At 37.6% G+C, this 19,664-nt stretch overlaps 1 protein-coding gene across 1 annotated transcript; it reads right to left on the minus strand.

Annotated features, from left to right (window-relative positions):
* Window positions 1-4,084: 4,084 nt before the first annotated feature.
* On the minus strand, window positions 4,085-6,032 carry LOC110924730 (protein FAR1-RELATED SEQUENCE 5-like). The gene is made up of 4 exons (XM_022168723.1): window positions 5,876-6,032; window positions 4,723-5,479; window positions 4,287-4,545; window positions 4,085-4,192 (listed from the first exon to the last, which is right to left on the minus strand). Exons 1-4 carry the CDS (start codon window positions 6,030-6,032, stop codon window positions 4,085-4,087), a joined length of 1,281 nt encoding a protein of 426 aa, XP_022024415.1.
* Between the last annotated feature and the right edge of the window lie 13,632 nt (window positions 6,033-19,664).

The following is a 19,664-nucleotide window of genomic DNA, read 5'->3' on the forward strand; positions in this document are numbered from 1 at the left end:
TGGTAAATCAAGGACATTAATTTGTACTTGTATTTTCCTACAACTGGTTAAAAGACAATATGATGAACCACAACCCCGAACCTATGTTTGATAAACCTACAAGTGATAAAATCAATCAAACTTATTTTCCGGAAAAACCATTTTGATTAAAACAAACTTAAGTGTTTTGAAATCTAAATGGGAAAATAGTTTATTGATAGGGGGAGTTCTGATTGTTTATGCGCTAGTGAATGGCGAATTGATGCAATTTGATATCGGTTGTCAAGTTTTGTACAGTTTGTTTTTTGTTCAAGTGTGTCTAGAGCTTAGATATTTTTCAAATTTTTTTAATGTGTTTGCATTTTAGGGGGAGTAGAAAATTTCAGAAAATCCAAAAACATTAGAAAATTTGAAAAAGACAAAACATGATAAAATTCAAAAATGAGTTTTGTTGTGAAAAAGAGGAAATGATAGTACATCAGTGGACTATCACAACATGCTAAAGAATTGTAAAGTAAAAATGTGATAAACAATATTACTGCGGATGTGTCAGTAGGTTTTCGCACATTTAGTAAATTGAAATGAGATATAAACTTAAATTCAAACTTGCTTGATTCGTGGGTAACTATTCTTGGATATATGGGTAACCCCCGAAATCTTGTTTGAAAGGTCCCATATTCTGAGATACTAGGTCTTTATACTCAGTGATATCTGGGGTATTATTCCGGGACTTCTGCTGTATGGAAGTACTGACCTAGTCCCCGAATAATACTTTCTGCGAAAAGCTTTGAAATATAAGCTCGCCCTCAGCAAGCTGATGAAACAATAAAATTGATAGTCGCTGCTGTTGTAATCAAAAGATCCTCTAAAGGGGACCCACCTAAAGTCGAAGCCGTCATCTCTCTGCGTATACGGAAGTATCGACCTGAGCTCTCACGGCCCTCGCACATAACCCCTTTACAGATATCATCTGTGATATACTCACCTGTAAGACTGAATATTGGGATTTGGATACAGGAGTATATTCAAGTGGAGTGATACACAATTAAGTTTAAGTTTCTAAAACACTAATATCATATCTCGAATCGATTGAAATTTGTGTGAAAATTTAAAGTGGACCAATATACTGACAATCTAGGTAAATTGTTTAGAACTGAGAATGTTTAAAGCTTAACGGTGTTAGTGATTTGTCTCAAAACTGATATGATCCTCTTGCACAAACTCACAAAAATATTGTTTGTAAATATTTTTTTTCCCTGCATTTCATTTCTTTACATTCAAAAATCCAAAAAGATTTTTGGTGTGTTTTAGCATAAATTTTGAAAAAGTCAAAAAGATTTTCGACAACTGATATTGAAAAGCTGATTTTCAAAATTCTAAGTGCTAAACATGATGAACAGATGGTTTGAGAGAGTGTGTTGTTTGATAAAATGATACAATTTCAAGTGGTTCATCAGTATCTGATTGTTTGATTTATTTGTGATAAGTTTCAAATATTGTTTATATGCTTAAATGTTTGTCATAAAACTTATGTTTGAGGTAGAGTTTTATTCAGGAAAAGTCAATATTTGAGGGGGAGTGCATGTTGGAGCTGAGGAACTTAAAAGATGTCAACATTCAAGAGAAGAAGTTTGTTGGTGATAAACGAGAAAGAGATGAAGATAAAGAGAGAAGCCCAGAGACTGATCAAGACGGAAGAAGTGAAGACACAGCATTGTCATGACTCGATAGTCGACTCGTCAACATCTGAGGGGGAGTCTGTTGGTGCATGCATCTGTCGACTTTGTCTTGTATCGAGTCTTAGTCTTAGATTGTTAGATCAGGGCGCGTTTTACGAGAAAACAGGATATTGTATGTGTGTTTAGATATAGGTTCGCTTATAGTGACATAGGAATAGATCCGCTTGTATGTCACCTGATAGATCCGCTTATACGTACAATGGAGGTCCGCTTATTCGGACTTGTCCATTGAAGCGGATCTCCTAGCACTATATATAGGTCATTTAAGCGAACCAGATAAAAAACGGTTCTTGAAAACTGTACCGAAGTGCTGCCGGTCCAGGATTTGAATGTAAACTGTCAGAAATCAATGCAAATAGAAGTTTAAAGTGATTTGCTAGCTGTTCCTAAGTCAAATATTTATTTTCCGCATCTATATTTGATATAATATCCTCTGAACGACTCGTTCGGGTCGAGACACGATCCTACATTCACGATTTCTTGTTTTCTCTTCATATTTTCTTTTACACGAAAAATATTGGTTTCCAACATCTCTTGACATGAGTGATCCTCTTAAATTTGTTCCTAAATCCTTTTTCTTAAAGCCTGTTTAATACTTGAATCAGAACACGAGGTAGAAGAGGATGTTGGGGAGTCTACCATTTTTTAAAAGATAAGAAATAAGTGGTTTGAGATTGGGATATAAAGAGAAAATTCCATATGAAAACAAAAAACACTGTGAACTAAATTATAACTGAATTATTGATGTATACATTATTCGCATGTTATTGTTGCATGTTAAGTTTTCTACGTAGTCGCATGATAAAAATTAAATAAAGTAATAAAAATCCATTTATATAAAACACTATAAAATTGTCAAGTGAACATTATAATTAATATTAAAAACCTCTATATAAAGAAAAAAAAGTAATTAATATCGATGTGACTGTAATTTGACTTGTAATGATCACTTATAACATAAATACCATAACTTACCACCCCATCTACCTAATAAATTTTCTATTTTTATATATGATGCTTAGAGATAACAATCTTCCAAATTAAGACACCAAACAAACACACACAAAAAGTCGCACATCAAAACAAGAAAAATGTCTTCTGATTCTGAGTAATTGAAGAACATTGCAACCAAAGAACTATTGTCAACTCGCACGTTGACAGAAATGAGCACCGATGTCAGCTTTTCTCACCTGATTCTTGATGTGCAGGGAAAGGTTCTTCCCGGGATAAATAAAAATCAAGACATATGGGAACAACCCCTTGAACAACCAACTTCGAACTTCAAAGACACAGCATTGGAGCACATTAAGGAACAGTCTCGAGCTGATGACCGGGTCTTCTCTTTTCTGAAGGATGCGCTGTATATAGTGAAAGAAAAGATGGAGTTCAGCTCGAGTGAGCATGAGAAGATCTTTACTGCGAGAAAGTAGGTTATCTTCATCTTTATATTGTCTTTTGTTTTGTTAATCAAGACTATGTTGAAACTGTGGTTGTTTTGATAACTTTTGATGGTTGTTATTTTGAAGACTTTTAACTGTGATTAACTTTAATATTATGCTTATTTTGTGTGCTTATGATCTCGCAAATGTGTTATAGAAATCACATCACTTAAATTTATAAAAAAATCGCATGTTGGTAACACATACAACTTAGTAAAAATCGCATGTTATAACATTAAAAACACATAAAATCGCGTGTTATAACATGGAAACACATAAAATTGCATGTTCCAATAATAAAAACCTTATGTATAAAAAATCGCATGTTTAACACATAAAATCGCATGTACAAACGTAAAGATCGCACGTTTTTTATTCTTCTTCTTCGAAACCTCTTCCCAAATCGCATGGGAGTTCATCAAATCGCATGTTGTAAAACGTATTTTTTTTCATAAGTAAATATTTTGTGTATTACCTCTAAAAAACCTTCTCCATGAACTTTAAAGTCTTTCATCGATATCCTTAACTGGTCACCCTCGATTTTGGTCTCCATCGGCAGACATTCACTAATAGTTGCGTATATCTATATCTGCTGATTGAAGAATATAGACTTGGTTTAGACTTTAGCAGCATCTGCTTCCAGAGTAGATTTGGTCCAATCGTCGGGCTAAGTATATCTTGATATATGATCATTCTTTCTATGATTGAACCTTTGGACATCCATTGAACCGTTAAAATGATTCAAAAATACAAGAGTGAGCTTTGAATTCGCCACCTAGCAAAAAAAATGGTTCTCGCTCTCTGATCTTGAAGTTGTTCGCATAAGTCCAGACATTGGCTCATGCCGATAAAAAGCGGGAATCCACATGGATCTCATCACAAACATATCATCAATCCATTTATTTTTGGTAAGACCGAACTCAATCATTACGAACTTCCACTCTCTCTCGAATACTTTAGGCTCAATGGAATCTGTCCATACAATATCACACATTCTCCTTTTAAAATCCTAGTTGTTGCACACTCGTATCTAACCTACATGAAAAAAAATAATTTTATTATCAACATGTAACGGATATATAATGTAAATAAAAGATGGCAATGACACACTATTAATGGCATAGTGAACCTTGTCTGTCACTTTTTTCATTATGTGCCACATGCACAATCTATGTCTGCTGATAGTGAAAACACTCTCGATAGCCTGTTTCATCGCAGGGTCCTGGTCTGTCACTACAACCTTTGGCTGACGTCCAAATGAATTTACAAAGGAATTTAGAAGCCATTTATAAGACTCAGTCCTCTCCGATGCCAGCAACCCAGCTCCAAGGGTTACGTTTCGACAGTGGTTGTCTATCCCAGTAAACGGTACAAACACCATCTTATACCTACACACCAAGAAATTAAAAATTATTGCGAAAAGGAACACTTCGCATAGGAACTTTACATAATCAGTTAATGTGCGATATATTGAACTCCTAACTTTCATGTTTTAGTAACATGCAATTTTGCCAGTTTATGAATTCATACAACATGCGAAAATGTTAAAAATGACATTCATGTACACTTGCTTGTTTGTTTTGAAAGTGGCATCAAACGATATTACATCCCCAAACTCCATGAAGTTACTCTTGCATAACCCATCCGCCCAAAACAAACCGGTTAACAGCTTGTTCTCATCAACTGAATATTCAAATGAAAAATCCACTAAATATTCTTTTTTATCGGTCAGCCTATTGATCACCATGTCTGCATCATATTCTCCTATATAGCTATTAATTCGAGCTCTAAAGTTTTTGCAATCATCGACAGTGGCACCAACTTTCTCAAAACCACCATATTGTTTTCTCATTATATGAAAAGCTTTGACCGGGCCAAGGTTTTGAGTACCTAATTCCCATATCATTTCCTCATGGGCTTCTAACAATTGCCTGTAAGCTGGTAGTAGATGAAGATCTTCAGGACGTACAAACGTATGATTATGACCATCAACAAATTTCTTGACTGTAAATGATATCCCATCCACCGAACCAAGCATAAGTTGCGCTTTGCACCCGGTTCTAATGGTTCCTTTTTTCCTTGTTTTGTATGGATTTCTAGACTTCAAATAAGAATCGTCAATAAGCAATGGCTTATGTCCCTCTTTCGAGCACACAAAATATTTAGTTTTGATTATACCACCACTGTGGTTTTCACCACCTTTGCGGGCAGAAAAACCAGCTAACTTGGCATATGTTTGGTAAAACACTTCAATAGAAATAAATTTCATGCCAACCACATGTATAGTTGATGCTTCAACCTCCGGAATATAAAGCCTTTCATCTACAAATTTAAATAAAAAAAGATTTAAAAAACCATTTATTAAGAACTGCTAATCCAGCATGTTTATATATAATGAAAACTACATGCGATTTATGGTATCATTCTATGCGAAACCAACATGTTATGACTTTTACCATGTGCGAATTGTTGGATTCATAACATGAGAATTAACATTTTGATTCCATGTTTTATAAATGCGATTTATGATATCATAACATGCGAAACGAGCATGTTATATGCCTTTCATCACATGTGAAGTTAAACATTTTGATTCCATATCAGTTACCCTCTAACAACATTAAACCCTTCCAATCAATTACAATCATACAAGATCATTACATCGAGTATAAAAAACAACTAACATTGGCCATTTAAACATCTGAATTAACAACTTACTACTGGAACCCTCATTTACTGCATTTGCAGAATTAGGATTTCTTGCTTCCTTAATCGTAACTCTCTGATCACCACCCAATTGACCGTGCTCACTAACAAATTCAGCATCTTCAAAATCAACATCTGTGTTTCGTCCGGTGCTACTATGTGGATCCATTGAAAACAACAATCGATTAAACGCTAATCGCACATAAACGAAAACAGCAATGTATAGTTTTAAAAATTATCAAAAATTGAAACTGATACGATTCATAATTACCTGGATAGTGGTGTAACGAACTACTCGAGATCTTGCTGATTGAATGAGTTGTCCAATTTGCCCCACTGCTGATAAAATGAATTGTCTGATGTACCCTTATGTAGGAAAACTAAACCAGGGACATGTGTTTAGATCCTATGCTCGCGTACGTAATGCATGATTAGAGGATTTGTATTCTACACTTCCTATATATATGCTTTGGTTTAATTAAGAACCACCACGAGTTGTGAGAACAATGAGAACTTCTACTTCCCGCGCGAGTTGTGCCACATTTTTTTGCACAAACATAGATGAAAATATTATAAAGGGTTGTTCATGAGCCGAGCCGAGCTGAGCCAGGCCAAGCTCGGGCTCGGCTCGATTATAAACCGAGCTGGCTAGGCTCGGCTCGGATTTGAAACTGAGCTGAAAATCTAAGCTCGGGCTCGGCTTGGTTTTAAACCGAGCTAGCTCGGCTCGGCTTGGTTTGGCTCGATTTTATAAAAAAAAAAAAAACTAATGTATACCTCTTAAAATTTAATAGACTAAAATATTATTCAATAATTTAAAAGAATATATTCAAAATAAGTTCAACCTAATACAATTCAAACCAAAATCAAGTTTAACAACGCAAAATAAGTTTAATTTCAATAAAATACAATATTAGTTCATTAGTATGGTAATCAATCTTCAAATATGCCATAAATATAAAATTACAAATCTATATACATTTAAATAATAATCAGTTTTTTTGTAATATATTATAATGTATATAAAATTAAAACTTATTATAAGTAAAATAATTCGAGCTAAACCGAGCCGAGCTACAAAGCGAGCCGAACCGAGCCAACTCGGCTCGTTACGAGCCGAGTCGAGCTAGGCTCACTTTCTAACCTAGCTGAGCCGGCTCGACTCACTTTTAAACCGAGCCAAATCGAGCGCGCTTTTTTCGAGCTAAATCCGAGCGAGCTCCGAGTCGCGAGCTTTTTGAACAGCCCTATTATAAACACATCTATAAAAAAAGCAAAAAAAGAATTGTCGAGTCAGTAGTTTTGTTTGATGTTTTTCTTTTGTTGGGATTGAACCCTATCAGAGGAACAGATAATGTAAAGCCAAAACTGGATCAGCTCAGTGGATTCAGAATAAGCAGATGCTGATATACATATCTCTCCCCTTGAAAGTGATTACAACAACTGATGACCTCCTATCTGCTGATCTTACTAACTGCTGACCAATAACTGCTGCTCAATTAAAGATCTGATGAAGACTCAAGTCCTGCTGATTCAATCTACTGCCTTGAGTCAAGCACTGCTGATCCGGATAAGTGCTGCTGGGTTCACAGCAGTAGAAGGTTGCAGCAGTAGTTCTAAAGTTTGTTTGTAATAGAATGTATTAGCAGTAGTTCAATAGAAGCAGTGTCTGTATAGATCAGAGGTTAGAGTTTGTTAGGAGGTTAGATGTCACTTTCATGGTGATGTCAGCTAAAGATGCTCAGTAGTTTGCAAGTGCTTATAAATAGTACAGTACTTCGTACTGTTCTATTAGCTCTTCACATCATTCGTCTTCTTTGCACGAACAAACTGCTGAGCTCTGGCTGAGGGGGAGTTTGCATTCATACATCATCATTGTAATCGTGTTTGAAATAAATTCAATCATTCGGTTCTTTGTGTAAAGATGTTTGGTTAAAGTATTACTCTCATTTGATTGTATGCAAAGTTTGTTATCATTTTAATTCCGCTGCACAACTCATCCATTTTCCATTTTAACTTCAAACAAAAATACAATCAAAAGGAAACTCAGATCCAACAATTGGTATCAGAGCTAGAACTGTCAAATTTGATTTAACAATCATTTTGACGTAAATAGTTCAGCTCAAAACAGTTGATACTGATCGTTTGTTCGTCGTTGAAAAACAGAGTAAGGATTAATCACCATTATAGTTGATTTCTCAGTACCTGTAAAACAACAAGAATGACGTCACAATCTCAGGACGATAAAAACAACATTGGCTCGCTCTTTAAACCACCTATGCTAAAAAGAAATGAGTACAACATCTGGCAGAGGAGGATGGGTCACATCCTCGCTCAACAAAGCACAGGTTGTTGGAAGTCTGTTATCTTTGGTCCTCATGTTCCTACAGTGCCAAGTGTTGAAGATGCTAAAAAACAAGTTCCTAAACCTGTTGAAAATTATACTGAAACGGATTATCAAAAATTTGAACTGGATGCTAAAGCATTTAGTATTGTTGCATCAGCGCTCCCCAACGAAATATATGCTGGACTGTTACATTGTAACAGTGCCAAAGAGTTGTGGGACACACTTAAGGAACAGTTTGGAGGTACCGAAGAGGTCATAGAAAACAATAGGGAAATCCTGAACAAACAGTATGAAACATTTTGTCATGTTAAAGGTGAATCACTGACTCAACAATTTGAGCGTTTCAGTTGTCTTATCAGTGAACTGAGGCTTGTTAAGGTCACGTTTTCAAACTCGACTCAAAATAGCAGGTTCCTCAGATCACTGCCAGAAAAATGGGACACAATAGCTATTGTCACCAGAACTGCACCTGAGTTCAAGGATCTGACCTTGACCCAACTCCATGGTCGACTCCTGACCTTTGAGAGGGAGTTGAACCAGAAAAGGAAGTTACAAGAGTCAGGGAAAACCGTTGATGATTATTCATTCGGTAACACTGCTCTTGTGGGTCAAGAAGAATCTGGTGGTAGTGGTGAGGATCAGGGTTATGATCACTTCATTGACATAACTGCTGGTGCAAACTTTAACAACCCTGATCCTCACTCTACAGGTTATGCATTCACTGCAAATGAAAACCAGATGTCAGACAATTTAAGCTTTGAACTCAATGATTTACAGCATTTCGACCCCACTGACCTAGAAGAAATGGACATCCTGCACCAACTGGCCTTGCTAAGTGTTAGAACTAGCAAGTTTTATAAGAGAACTGAGAGAAAATTTCCAGGTCTTCATGGGAACCTAAGGGTTGGGTTGGATAAATCGAAAATCAAGTGTTACAAGTGTAACAGGTTGGGACACTTTGCTAGGGAATGTAGGAGTCAAACAACTGGTCCCATAGTCACTCACCCTAGTTCAAATCCTAGACCTCAAACTCAAAACACTGTGCACTATGCCCAATATGCCCCAGCAGCACATGTGAACACTGCTCACTATGCTGTTGCCCCTATGCCAGTGCATTATGTCCAAACAGCTGCTCCACAGATCCAATTTGTTCAAACCCCTGCTCCCCAGGCTCAAGTGCAATATGCACCTCAAACTACTGCTCCGGTAGTTACACAACCTGAACAACAAAGTTTCTTTAGTCAAGAGTTTGTTGACTGGAGCAGTATGCCTGAAAATCTTAATGATAAAAATTTTGCACTATATGCTTCAAATGATTCTTCTCACAATGAATTTTGTTTGATGGCATTAGAGTCAATACAGGAGGGGGTTGAATCTGAGGAGGAACAGCTGAAGGTTGAAACAGTGGAAGAGGTGACTGAAGCAGTGGTTACTGCTGTGACTGATGAAATACTGCTGGGAGAAAGTTCAGGTACCCTGATTGAACCAATGACAGATCTATGGTCTGAAGAAGACAAGAAAGATGAAAAGGCTGGTGAGGAAGAAGAGAGCTGATGAGGAAGAGAATCTTAAATGTGATTGTGCAATGATGGCTGCTGCCAAGGTATCATCTCAAGTTCTAGAAAATTGGTATCTCAACAATTAGTTACAACAGTATTGTTGGGATTGAACCCTATCAGAGGAACAGATAATGTAAAGCCAAAACTGGATCAGCTCAGTGGATTCAGAATAAGCAGATGCTGATATACATATCTCTCCCCTTGAAAGTGATTACAACAACTGATGACCTCCTATCTGCTGATCTTACTAACTGCTGACCAATAACTGCTGCTCAATTAAAGATCTAATGAAGACTCAAGTCCTGCTGATTCAATCTACTGCCTTGAGTCAAGCACTGCTGATCCGGATAAGTGCTGCTGGGGTCACAGCAATAGAAGGTTGCAGCAGTAGTTCTAAAGTCTGTTTGTAATAGAATGTATTAGCAGTAGTTCAATAGAAGCAGTGTCTGTATAGATCAGAGGTTAGAGTTTGTTAGGAGGTTAGATGTCACTTTCATGGTGATGTCAGCTAAAGATGCTCAGTAGTTTGCAAGTGCTTATAAATAGAACAGTACTTTGTACTGTTCTATTAGCTCTTCACATCATTCGTCTTCTTTGCACGAACAAACTGCTAAGCTCTGGCTGAGGGGGAGTTTGCATTCATACATCATCATTGTAATCGTGTTTGAAATAAATTCAATCATTCGGTTCTTTGTGTAAAGATGTTTGGTTAAAGTATTACTCTCATTTGATTGTATGCAAAGTTTGTTATCATTTTAATTCCGCTACACAACTCATCCATTTTCCATTTTAACTTCAAACAAAAATACAATCAAAAGGAAACTCAGATCCAACAATTGGTATCAGAGCAGGACAGTCAAATTCGATCCAACAATCAATTTGACATAATAGTTCAGCTCAAAATTCATTGATACTAAGGCTGGTTGCATTCAGTTGAAAGCCAGAGTAATGAGCAAATCATGATCAAAATGGTTATTCAAAAAACTCTGTAAATCAACCAAGATGACATATGACACACAAATCTCACACAACAAATGTTTTCATACATATGTCACTTATAGTTTACAGATTTGCAAAATATCTGATAAATTATGGGATCGTTAAATGTTTTAAAATGAATTACAATTGTTGTTTCGATATTTGTGATGTTTTTTTTAAACACTGAAGTATGTACCTTAGATCAGCAAAACTTGTGTTCATCTAAAACACCTGCATACTGCTGATATCGAAAAGAGGGAGAAAAACTTTAGTCAAAATCTCTCATGTGTTCAAAGGCATGTTGAGTGCCTACAAAAGGACCAAATCAACCTTGTCTAACACATACTGAGAAAAATAAAATGTCAAAACAGTCCTAATCATAAGTAATGTGGAATCTGAACTAAAACATGTTCAAACATGGTCAGATTTCTTAAAACATTGCTTCAAAGTGATTATGGACAAGGTATGTTCAAAATAAAATCTCCTAGTGAGTATTTCTGAACATATGAATAAAAAGGGAAAAAGGGAAATAAAAATCCCAAAGTGTGGCTATCTCAAAACTTTTGAAATCAAAAGAAAAGAGTATTAGCATAAAACACTTGTGAGGTTAGAATTAGATCTTCAGTGGTCATCATACAACTGTGTGCATTCATCAATACAGAAATTGTTCTGGTAACAATGGCATATCCAGTGATTGTGCGTAAAAGAAATTTACAATCAATTGACAAGAAAATGACCCAAATAATGGTTAGAATAACTTGAGAATAATTTGATCGTTTACTTGAAAAAGTGTCAGATCCTTTTGATTAGCTCCAAAACTTCCTTTAATTTTTTTAAGGTGTTTTCCTTTTAATAAAACCAGATGCATTTTAATTTCTATAAAATGTATTTTGAACTTTTACTCATTTTTAATAGTGAAAGTTCATCTCTGGTCAGGATGTAATCTCCTTATTTTTGTGTGAAATTACTATCCTTAAAACTGGTCAAAAGGAAATGACATACATACCAAGGTCATGTTAAGCTCAAGTTAGGTTTTCACTAATCATAAATTGATTGAAAATTGACTTAGACTACTGAGATACTCATGTTCTAGTTCCAGTAATTAGACACAAAATGAGCAGCTCTAGTAGAAATGCCTTCATCATCTGGGATGCTGAACCATTGTCTAAACAATAGACATTTGGCAAAACCTTGAACAAGTTTCCTTGCAGATAACTGCTGGTAATTTAGTCTTGATAATTTACATCTAAAATGCATTTTGTCAAAGAATAGCATTTCTGGTACTAAACAGATGATAGATTCCTACTTCTGAACAAACAGATGCTAAAATGATCAGTCGGTGGTCAAAACACTGCTGCACAACCAGTTGTTATACATATTGTTCTTATCCACTGTTGTATCTAAAATGCTGTTGTGCCTTAACATCTGCTCTCTAAAATCTGTCCATTGCTAAAGTGTCAACCTCTGTTCTTCAAAAACACTAATGTTAAAATCATTGTTTCAACCACTGATACATCCACTGTTTCATTTTATTACCGTTGTAACTACTGATGCTTGATCCATCAGTAGTTGTTAAAGCAACTGTCTTCCATCATTTACCATTCCATCAGATGTTTGACACGTGGTCCGTTTTTAGCCTTCAGATCAAAATAACCGCTGCCACATCAGTAATCACTTTTTTCCCTAAATAAAACCCTGATTAAATCCAAACAGAGGATTACACTGTCGAATTGAATTCCAAACATTCTCTTCACAAAACAGTTTCCCTCTCATAACTCCAAAAATCTTCTTCGATATTCATCATCAAAAATGACGAAGCCAAAATCGAAATCAAAAACAAAACCTTCATCATCTTCTTCCAAAACAGCAGAAGCCACTGAAATGGCCGCTGAAACCATGGAGATACGCTACAAAGCTCCACACAATTATGTGGGTATACTCACAAAACCCACCGATAACCACACATTCGACTCCATCCTTGACATTCTCTCTGCATCAAAGTACAAAACTTTGATAACAGCAGACGCTCTTATTTACCTTGATACCCAGAGAGAGTTCTGGAAAAATGCTACCCTTGAAAAGCAAGGAGATACCACCGCCGCCATCAACTCCTCGATACAGGGTAAGAAGGTAAAAATTTCTCCAAAATCCATCTCTGAAACCTTTAAACTCGATGATTTAAATGGAAAAACCTCTTTTACAAAAGACGAGTTGGTAAAGGATTTCATGAACAGGGGTTATGCAGAACAACCAAAGGTAGATACCCTACAAAAGGGTTACTTTCCTTCTGCACCCAGATTTCTATTTCACACACTGCTCATGTGTGTTTCAAATAAAACAACGTCCTTCAATGAGATACCAGCAAAAATCCAATGCCTGGGGTATGCAATTTTAAACGATAAAAACTTTAATTACTCCCAGGTAATATTTGATGATTTGGTAAAGAACGTTGATAATAAAGCTTTTCTGCTCTTTCCGAGATTTCTAAGCTATTATTTTGAACAAACATTTGTAGAGAAAGAAGCAGAACTGCCCAAACAAGGTGTCTCATTCAAAATAAACTTTTTAACAAAAGAAACCTTTTCAAGAATGATGGCACCAATAAAATTAAAAACAAAAGAGGCAGAGCAGGTTTTAGAAACTGCCACTGACCCTGAAGCAACCACTGCTGAGCCCACTGCTCCAGGTGATCAGAGTAGCAGACCCACTGCTCTAAAACCCACACCTGCCACCACCAAAAAGGCCATCCAAAAAGAAAAATCAAAAACCCTCCAAACCAATCAAAAAGGCAACTCTGGCAGATGAGATACCAGAGTTAATGCCTGTGACAACACAAATGTCACTAGAAACCATTGCTGCTTCTTCCTCACAGCAGTTGGTACAAATATCTCAACCCATAACCATAACTCCTCCTGCTTCTTCACAAAAAGGACAGGTTGTACACAAAGGGCCACCACATCATGATGCTCTGGATACACTCGTCTCCATCATCCACAGCTCAATGCCCGGAGCAACTCCGTCTTCTAAACCCACCATCGCATCCTCAATTCCACCAAAAACACAACTACTGTTGGATGCAATTGACTTGAACCAGGCACTATCCAGTCCTTCTCAATCACCTGTCAATGAGAATATACCTCAACAAATGACTAAGCCTGCTGTATCATCCATTGCTAACCCACCAACAAAACCTGAGGAGGTTACACCCATTGAGTTACAAGTAACTCTTTGTGGTAATCCAAGTGAAGCAGCCACTACAACTGTTGAACCTACAGGTTTACAGTTGGGCAGTGGTTTCATTAATAAGACTTCCTTGGAGGCAATTCCTTACATAGCACCTCTGCCAACCACCAGTGGATTTATATATCCAACCGGCATCATCAAAAGGTTGTCAAGTGTTGAACGAAGAAGACCCCAGTACCAAGAAAAAGGGGCATCGGTGGTTAGTGTTTGGAATAGATTCCCTACATCTGCCACTGATAAAACCACTGTTAGTGGGAAATCAGATGATCCCATTAAATTGGGTGATGATTTAAAGTAGTAGAAATTGACGGATCGTGTTGAGAAACTTGATAACTCTGTTGCAGAGCTCAAAACTATGCTCCAGCAGTTGTTACAGGTACAAAAGGTACAATCCACTGCTGTTCCACCTCAAGCACCTGCTCTACAACAAGCACCTGCTACAAATGAGCTCTGGAATCTCTTTCTACCTTATCTCCATCATCAGGCACAACTGGCAGATCAGCAACATGAAAAACATGTTCAACAGCTGAGAAATGCTATGGAGTCTAGGTTCAAAGACACTCAGGCTGATATAAAGGCTCTCAAAACTCAGATCCTGCACACCACTGGCACTGCTCCTCCACCAGTATTCTTTATTGATCAACTCCCTGAAGATAATGCCAAAAAGGGGGAGAAAATTCAAGAATGGAGAAGAAAGGGAATAACTGATGGTCTTTACCTTGCACCAGAAAATTCAAATATGACCAAGCAGATCCCTTTGCCAGATGGTAGTAAGAAAATTGATGAGACTACAAATGCACTTGCAGAAGCACTTGCTTGTGTAAAAAGGGATAGAGAGGCCAAAAAGAAAGCCAAGGTGGATTATCCGGATCAGGGTACTTCAGGGTCAAGAGATGATGAAAATCTTTTTGATGAAAAGAAGAAGCCTACTAGAAAATTAAGGCTACCCAAATCCATTCCGGTCAGGCGTTCAAAGTCTGCTCAAAAACCACCTCCCAAAACAGGTGTTGTAACCTCTGTTGTATCAACTGCTGTTGGTACCTCAGTAGTTTCAACATCTGCCCTCACTTCAACACACACCACCTCAACACACACTTCATCTACTGCTTTACCACCATCACCACCAAAATCACAATCACCTCCTGTCAAAAGGCAGAAGACAGCAGATGTTAAAACATCTGTTGTAAAGACAACAGTGGTTGGAACACCAGTTGTTTCAACAGCTGTTAGCCTATCACAAACCACTGCCACTACAACCATCTTTCCATCCAAAACATCATCAGTCCCTCCTCAAATAAAGAGGAGGAGGCTAACTCCTAAAGATGATGTCACTTCACCATCCCAAACATCTTCAAAACCTTTAGCTCTTGTCAATATACCAAAACCAGTTCCACTTTCTTCTGTTCCAATGCACAAAGCTTTACCTCCTGCAGGTGTTCAATTTCCTCTTGAACTAGAAGCTGTCAGAGAAGAGATAAAATCCTTCTATACTGAGGATGACCCTGCCAAAAGGAGTTTGCCCTCTATCAAAGGATATCCATGGCCCAAAAACATTGATGAATATTTGAAGATAAAGGCCAAACAAGTAGAGGATATCTCACAAAGAAATTCACAAGGGAAATCTGACAAAGAAGTTTCAAGATACTACCAATATCTGCTTACACAAGTCAGTTCCCTGGAACGTTTTGCAAAGAATGTTAGTCAACAAATTTCTGAAAGAGCAGCTGAAACTCTGAAGAAAGACTACATTGAAAGCATCATGTTCTACAAGAAATACAAAGGAGAGAGACACATGTACAAAGAGTGGACTGTTCCTGAGCTTGAAGCTGAAGCAGCTAGAATTCAAGATATGATAAAAAGGAAAGTCACTCACACTCCTCCGGATTGGGCAAGGTTTAAAAAGAATGTACCTGAAAAGCAGTTGGAACTAAAAAGAATGAAAGAAGAATTGGTTGTTGCTGATTTTGGCACCAAAAGACAAGTAGCTAGATGGAAGGAAGATTTGGTCAGGTCAACCTACAAAAGGTTGGAGGAATTAAGGAAGAAAGATCCTAAAATCCCTCAAAAACCTAACTACCCTGAAGCAGCGGTTTCAAAAGGACCATCAAAGCTGCAAATCAGGAGATCCACTGCTCCAGCTGGTACTGCCTTTTACAAAAGAAGGAGTCAAAGCCAGCTAGGTGCTGAAACAGTTCAAGAAATTCTTACTGGCAATGCTGTTGTAAAAGAAGGCCTGTTAAGAACGTTGAAAGAAGAACTTGAACAAGAAAATTCTCCTCCCACTGCTCAGCCAGTGATGAACCGGCCAGCCTCTCCAAATACTTCTGCAAATAAGCATCTCCCAAGAAACCCACCAGGCTCAAAAATACAAAAGTGGGCAACTGACAAACAGACCCGCGTATTGACTTTGCTCAGGTCTGGTGGAGAAGTGAAGATTATATCAAGGGAACAAGCTCTTGGCCTGAGTCTTGAAGATTTGCAGGATCTCCTTGATCTTCCACTTAGCAGGGATGATGAAGATACAGATGCCCTGAACTTTGAATTACAATTTAAAGGTCAAATAAGGGAACTATTGATGAGGCAATAAAATATCCACAATAATGAAGAGTTTTGGCATTATCTGTTCCAGGGGGAGATTGTTGGGATTGAACCCTATCAGAGGAATAGATAATGTAAAGCCAAAACTGGATCAGCTCAGTGGATTCAGAATAAGCAGATGCTGATATACATATCTCTCCCCTTGAAAGTGATTACAACAACTGATGACCTCCTATCTGCTGATCTTACTAACTGCTGACCAATAACTGCTGCTCAATTAAAGATCTGATGAAGACTCAAGTCCTGCTGATTCAATCTACTGCCTTGAGTCAAGCACTACTGATCTGGATAAGTGCTGCTGGGTTCACAGCAGTAGAAGGTTGCAGCAGTAGTTCTAAAGTCTGTTTGTAATAGAATGTATTAGTAGTAGTTCAAGAGAAGCAGTGTCTGTATAGATCAGAGGTTAGAGTTTGTTAGGAGGTTAGATGTCACTTTCATGGTGATGTCAGCTAAAGATGCTCAGTAGTTTGCAAGTGCTTATAAATAGTACAGTACTTTGTACTGTTCTATTAGCTCTTCACATCATTCGTCTTCTTTGCACGAACAAACTGCTGAGCTCTGGCTGAGGGGGAGTTTGCATTCATACATCATCATTGTAATCGTGTTTGAAATAAATTCAATCATTCGGTTCTTTGTGTAAAGATGTTTGATTAAAGTATTACTCTCATTTGATTGTATGCAAAGTTTGTGTTCATCCTAATTTCTGCTGCACAACTCATCCATTTTCATCTTATTTTACAAACAAAAGTACAATCAAAAGGAAACTCAGATCCAACAAGTGACTTTCCTGGTTGTCACACAACAAGGAAGTCCACTTCAGGAGGGTGCCAGTTTCTAGGTGATTGCTTAGTTTCTTGGCAAAGCAAAAAGCAAGCAGCAGTTTCAGCATCCACTGCTGAGGCTGAATACATTGCTGCTGCAAGCTGTACAGCCCAACTCCTGTGGCTTCAAAATCAGTTACTGGATTTTGGTATCACTGCCTTAAAGACACCACTTATGCTGGATAGCCAGGCAGCAGAAAATATCATCAAAAATCCAGTTTCCCATTCTACCACCAAACACATCGACATCAGACATCACTTTGTGAGGGATTGCTATGAAAAAGGTTTGATTTCTCTGCATCATGTCCCAACTAAAGACCAGCTGGTAGATGTGCTCACAAAAGCACTTGATACAGCCACTTTTGAAAGTCTGGTCTCTAGGATTGGGATGCTAAACATGGAATAACAAGCAACATCTTGTCTTTCTATGAATAAAAGCAACAAAATGTTTTCAGAAAATCAAAAATCCATCCTTAAAAATAGCTTAAAAATGAAAATTTCATTAAAATCCTTAAAAGTCTGCCATAACCACTGATTGTTCAAAAGTCTGCTCTACTTCAAAAAGTCTGCCCATTGCTGAAAGGCAACCTCTGTTCTCTCATTCCTTGATAACCACTGTTGTTCAAAAGCAGTGTCTTATCCACTGATATGCTATCCACTGATAGTAAAATCATCCACTGCCCCCTTTCCACTGCTTTCATCCGTTGCTTTCACCAAAAGTACTGTCCTTCATTTTCACCAGTGGTTGTCATGTGGGCAGTACATAGCAGTCAGACTTTTTGTAACGGCTGCCACGTCACCATCCAAACAGGGTTTTACTGTTGAATTGAATTCATAAAAATTCTCTTCTCAAAGCAGTTCTTCTTTCCATCTCTCACAAAATTTCTTCGATCAATCGTTTCAAAAATGACAAAATCGAAGTCATCTGCAAAACCCTCATCAAAATCATCGAAAACAGCCTCTCAAAAGGCAACTACCACTGAACTTCCATTCAAAAAATCTCACAATCTTCTGGGTCTTCTCACAAAACCAGGAACCACAGATGTTTTCGATTCCATTATCACCATCATGGCAAAATCAAAGTACAAAACTTTGCTCACCGCCGACGCACCCATCTACTTGGCAACCCAAAGGGAGTTTTGGAAGAATGCAACCCTTGAAAAACAAGGAGACATTGTCACTGCAATCAAATCTTCCATAAAGGGTAAAGCTATCCACATTACACCACAATCCATCTCCGAAGTCTTTCAACTCGATGACCAGGCAGGTAAAACTTCCTTCACCAAAAACGAGTTGCACATTGACTTCATTGAAAGAGGGTATGAAGCCACAATGATGACGAAATTAACTTTAGAAAAAGGTTATTTTCCTCCTGCACCAAGATTTTTATTTCATACCCTCCTAGTATGTGTTTCAAACAAAACCACATCTTTCAATGAGATCCCTATAAAGATTCAAAATCTGGGATATGCGATCCTTCAAGAAGAAAATTATAACTATTCTCGGGAAATCTTTAAAGATTTGGTCAATAATGTTGAAAGCAAATCATTTTTACTGTTTCCAAGGTTTTTAAGCTATTATTTTCAAAAGAAATTCAGTAAGGATGATTTGCTACTAATAAACCAAGGTGAAATAACTGCAATAAACTGTCTAACATCTGAAACATTTTTCACGTATGTTAGCACCTTGCAAAACACAAGCAGGGGTACCTGAGCAGACTTAAGCAGCTACCACTGCTCCTCAGGTATCTACTACTGAGCCTACTGCTCTAGGTGATCAAAGCAGCAGAACAACTGTTTTGAAACCCACACCTACCAAACCAAAAAGGCCATCCAAAAAGAAAAATCAAAAACCCTCCAAACCAATCAAAAAGGCAACTCTGGCAGATGAGATACCAGAGTTAATGCCTGTGACAACACAAATGTCACTAGAAACCACTGCTGCTTCTTCCTCACAGCAGTTGGTACAAATATCTCAACCCATAACCATAACTCCTCCTGCTTCTTCACAAAAAGGACAGGTTGTACACAAAGGGCCACCACATCATGATGCTCTGGGTACACTCGTCTCCATCATCCACAGCTCAATGCCCGGAGCAACTCCGCCTTCTAAACCCACCATCACATCCTCAATTCCACCAAAAACACAACTACTGTTGGATGCAATTGACTTGAACCAGGCACTATCCAGTCCTTCTCAATCACCTGTCAATGAGAATATACCTCAACAAATGACTGAGCCTGTTGTATCATCCA

The sequence above is a fragment of the Helianthus annuus genome, chromosome 17 (assembly GCF_002127325.2).
Source record: "Helianthus annuus cultivar XRQ/B chromosome 17, HanXRQr2.0-SUNRISE, whole genome shotgun sequence".
NCBI lineage: Eukaryota > Viridiplantae > Streptophyta > Magnoliopsida > Asterales > Asteraceae > Helianthus > Helianthus annuus.